This window comes from Octopus bimaculoides, chromosome 27, assembly GCF_001194135.2.
Source record: "Octopus bimaculoides isolate UCB-OBI-ISO-001 chromosome 27, ASM119413v2, whole genome shotgun sequence".
Taxonomy (NCBI): Eukaryota; Metazoa; Mollusca; class Cephalopoda; order Octopoda; family Octopodidae; genus Octopus; species Octopus bimaculoides.
In genome coordinates, this window is record NC_069007.1 from 12,086,333 (window position 1) to 12,091,563 (window position 5,231).

The 5,231-nt window shown below is 39.4% G+C and overlaps 1 protein-coding gene across 1 annotated transcript in view; it reads left to right on the plus strand.

The window, feature by feature from the left end:
* The first annotated feature begins 591 nt into the window (after positions 1–591).
* The window catches only part of LOC106869116 (synaptotagmin-7), a 426,210-nt gene continuing 421,570 nt past the window's right edge, over positions 592–5,231 (plus strand). The window contains exon 1 of the mRNA XM_052977233.1: positions 592–1,118. Coding sequence (XP_052833193.1) covers positions 1,074–1,118 — 45 coding nt within the window. The 5' untranslated portion in view covers positions 592–1,073. The remainder of the gene's footprint in view (positions 1,119–5,231) is intronic.

Genomic DNA, 5,231 nt, shown 5'->3' on the forward strand with positions numbered 1-5,231 from the left:
ATAGATGAATAGATAGATGAATAGATAGATAAATGGATAGATTGATTGATTGATTGATATGTAAGTGATTGATAGATTGACTGGTTGACAGCTAGATAGGTAGGTGTGTGGAGAGATAGATGAGACTAGAACGAAAAGAGAAGACAAATGTAAGACAGAAATGAGAGAAAAGACCGCGAAATAGAGAAGAGAATAACGTATATGAGAGAGGGGGGGAGGGAGATCGTGATATAGGAAAGAGGTGGTGGAGGGAGAGAAATTAAAAGCGCGCGTGAAAGAAGTGAAAGTATACGAGGGAGATGGGGAAGAGAAGGAGAGGCGTGTAGGGTAACGAAGATAGATAGATAGCGAAGGAGTGAGAGAGAGAGAAAGAAGGAACGAAGGAAAAGGGAGATGCGGTGGAAATAAATGATGACTAGAAAGAAAGTGTGAAAGGAGAACACCGCTTCATACATATACATGTGAGTGTGTGTGTTTGTGTGAATGTAGCGTTGGTAGATAGATGAAAGCGAGCGAAGGGATTAGCGACTTGAAAAGTGGTAGAGTGGAAAGTGGTTTGTTGGTAGAGAGAGAGAAAGAGAAAGAGAGAGATGTCGGGAGACAGATAGAGAGGAAGAAAAAAGCGAGCAAAGAGTTAGTGGGGCTCCGAGAGAGTGAGACTCGGGAAGAGAAACAGAGAGAGCAAAACACAGAGAGAGAGCGCGGGAGAAAGAAAAAGAGAGCAATTGTGAGTGGAGCTCGGAGAAAGAAAGCAAAAGGATAAGTGAAACTCAGAGAGAGAGAGGGATAGAGAAAGAGAGAGTGTACCGCTGTAACAGTCGTATTTATTAGTAACTCTTGGTTCAGACCATCCACAGTGTTTGGTTTAACGTGTGTATATATATTATATTATATATACACACACACTGTATTATATATCATATATGGTGGTGTTCCTATCAAGTGTATACTGCTAAGGAATGGTTTCCTGGCGGCAACGGCGGAGGAGTTAACCCCCCCACAACCATCACAGCTGACTGGCTGCAAGTTCTATCGCGCAGCCCAGACCTTTGAAAGGGGACAAAAAATAAGACATGCATCATTGGCAACGAGCACTCCTGCTTTTGGACTTACAAAAGGTACGGTCACCGTGTATATATACATATATATATATATGTGTGTGTATATATATATATATATCGATGTATATGTGTGTGGTGTGTGTATATGTAGCTTTGTGTGTGGTTGTTTTGCGCGTTGTTTAACCATAGGTCTGGTCTCATTGACCAGGTTTATGATCAAAAGGTATTTTGACTAACCATCCCGCCGTTTTGTATATAAAAGACATGTGTGTGTGTGTGTGTGTGTGAAGAACTCATCTATACTTATACCTCCATGCATGTATGCATGAATACATACATACATACATACATATATACATATATATATACATACATATCTTAGGCAAGTGCTTGATTAAAGACCCAAAACAGCCTGTGGCCCCAGAAACCTCACTGACAATGCATCTTAGAGAATCCGCGAGATATATTTTAAAACTTATATATATACATACATACATACATATATATATATGTGTATATATATATATATATATACACATATGTATATATATGTATATATATATATGTATATATATATGTATATATATATGTACATATATGTAGGAACCTGGCAAGCGTGAAGTGTATATATATATATACGCACACACATATAAATATATACACATACATATATATATATATATATATATATATATATATATATATATATATATATATATATACTCATACACACACATATATATATATATGCACACATGTCTATATATATGTATTTGTATATATTTCTGTATATGTATATATACATATATACATGCTTCTGTGTATATGTTTGTGTTGATGTGCTGTGTAAATTGTGTCAGTTTTTGGTTAGTGGTTGGAGGTAGCTTTAACTCTGATTAAACATACCTGTGATAGTCAAGGGTGTTCCAAACGTGACCATCCACGTATTAGAATATGTGTGTGTGTGTGTGTGTGTGTGTGCATAGTCTATGATTATATGTGTGTGTCTGTATATATATATGTGTGTATATATATATTATATTATATTATATCAAAGACTATATTGTGCAATGTGTGTCCCATTTTTAAACGGTTGGGTTGTGACTTAATGTTGATTTAGCCGCTATTTCTAGCAGGTCGATCGACCGTATCGAATTTCTGAGTCGTGTGTGCGTTTGTTTGTTTATACTGTATGTTTGTAATGTGGTTGCCGTTGTGTATGTGTGTATGTATGCGTGTGTATATATATATATATACGTGTTGCATGTAATGTGGTCATAGTGTTTTACATTGTGAGTATATGTCGTACAATATATGTATGTGTGGTTGCTGTAGTGTGTATATGTGAGCATAATTATGTATATGTGTGCATGTGTTTGTGTGTATATATACGTCACATGTGATATGGCCTTTGTGTTTGTGTATGTTATCTATGTTGTCTATGTGTGTGTGTGTAGTTACTGTAGTATGTGTATGTTAGTTGTCAATGCGGTGTTTGTTTTCTAAACCATGCTGCTCCCCGCTTGATCTACCCTTCCTTCCGTGACTATGTTGTCGATTTCCCAGACACCGTCTGTAATCTCAGAATACAGTGTCCTTCCTTTTTCACAAGGACAGCTACGATGCGATATGTGGAAGATACGCTTGTTATTTCTAGCACGGCGTGCGTCCACCTACAGGTACCCCTGATTGTTTTTGTTTCAACCCAAGCCTGCTTTGAACGAACAGACCTGATGATCAAACACATTCCAACCGTGAGCATCCTGTCCGTTTTTCCAACTGCAGGGAACGCATCTCTATTATCCAACGTGTCGTTTTCTAAAGCGACAGTGTGTGATTTGTGAGGGATATTGCTGTTGTTTCTAGTAAGTTCAGTGACCACACAGAGGTTTCTCTGTCGGCGTGTGTTGTGTATGTGTGTTGGTGGGTGTATTTATTGGTGTTTGTGAGACGTATGTTGGTGTGATGTGTATGCATGTGTTTGTATGTTTGGCCTTTGTGTGTGTGTGTGTGTGTGTGTGTGTCTATGCGTTGCGTGTATGTGAAGTGTTGTTGGTGTGTATATCTCAACATCACGCATAATGTGTATATGATCCGTGTAAGTGCAATGTGTTTTAACTGTGTGTTGTCAGTGCGTGCGTATGTTGTTATTTGTGTGTGTGTGTGTGTGTGTATTGTAAAGTGTTATGTTAATATTACGTGTTTCGTGTGTGTGTGTGTGTGTGTGTGTGTGTGTGTGTGTGTGTGTGTGTGTGTGTGTGTGTGTGTGTGTGTGCATGTGTGTGTTTCTACTACGTGCAAGTGCTTTTGTTTGGTGTTTGTATGTTGTTAGTATGTGTATGTACATCGTTAAGTGTTTAGTATAGTGTCTGGTGTATGTGTATTATGCTGTGTATGTGCTCTGTACGGTGTGTGTGCACTTTTGTTATACACCGCGTGTGACGAGTGTATGCGTGTTATACTCTGAGCATGTGTTCTGCACGGTGTGTGCCTGATTGTGTGTTATACCTTGTGTATGTTGTTCTGTGAGTGTGTGTTCGTTATACCCTGTGTCTGTGTATGGAGTGCTACATGTCCCAGCTTAAATCTCATTGATTAGATCAATGACGTTCCAGCTGTGACCATCCCATCTGTTCAGTACAACTAATACACTACATTGTCCAATGTGACGGTAACAGGGCGATTTTTTGACTGCTATTTCTAGCAACGGGACCAGTGACCACCTTAGCATAGCACCTCCGCACCTAGGGTTAATTTGACCCCTATAGGGGTTACACCTTTACATAGCAGAAGATAGCTATATCATATATCATACCTGTTAAGTATGTAATCTTAATCCTGTTAATTAAGTATTCTGCTGTAACACTGGTCAGGTAAATTATGAACTTGTTTCGTGTTTTTTTTTGGGTGGGGGTGACTGCCGGTTTCACAAATAATTACCTTCGCCTTACCGGGGGGCAGAGGTATTGTTTTCAGTTGCGTTTGTTTGTTTATTTGTTCATGGACAAGGTATCTCCGGAACTGTTTCGGATGAAACTTTCAGGGATGTTTGGCCTCGTGACTGGCAGAAACTGATTAGATTTTGGGATCGATCCGGTACCAGACAAGGATTCTGGATTATTTTTCCGGCTTTTTTTACTTAATTTTTGAGAGCGGTCGGGTTCATCTTTATCATTCTCGTTTATTTCAGATATTCTCCTTTTAGAAATCATCATTGAGAGGACGTTGGTGTTGCCTCGGTGGAGGTTTATGCTCTCTGAGTGCTCTTGTTATAATTATTATTGTTGAAGGGGGCGAGCTGGCAAAATCGTTAGCACGCTGGACGAAAAGCTTAGCGGTAATTCGCCCGTCGCTACCGTTCTGAGTTCAAATTCCACTGAGGTCGACTTTGCCTTTCATCCTTTCGGGGGTCGATGAATCAAGTACCAGTCAAGTACTGAGGTCGATGTAATCGACTTACCGCCTCCGCGATAACTTTCAAGCCTTGTGCCTACAGTAGAAAGGATTATGGCTTATTATTGTTGTTGTTGTTTTAGAGGTCATCTTTCCCTTTCATCCTTTCGGAGTCGATAAATTAAGTATCAGTTGCGTACTGGGGTCGATCTAATTGTCTGGGCTTTGTGCCTAGAGTAGAAAAGATAATTATTATTATAATTATTATTATTATTATTATTATTGTGGTGATGATGATGGCGGAGGCGGCGAGCTGGCAGAAACGTTAGCACGCCGGCCGAAATCCTTCGCGGTATTTCGTCTGCCACTGCGTTCTGAGTTCAAATTCCGCCGAGGTCGACTTTGCCTTTCATCCTTTCGGGGTCGATAAATTAAGTACCAGTTACGCACTGGGGTCGATATAATCGACTTAATCCGTTTGTCTGTCCTTGTTTGTCCCCTCTGTGTGTAGCCCCTTGTGGGCATTAAAGAAATAGGTATTTCTTACGTTCTGAGTTCAAATTCTGCCGAGGTCAACTTTCCGGAGTCGATGAAATAAGTACCTGTTGAGCACTGGGGTAGATATGTCATCGACTTACCTTCTACCCGGAGCTTGCTGGCTTTGTGCCAAAATTTCAAACCATTATTATTATTATTATTATTATTATTATTATTATTATTATTATTATTATTATTATTTTGGATTGAGAGAGATTGTTGGAGCATCAGGCCTTGTGG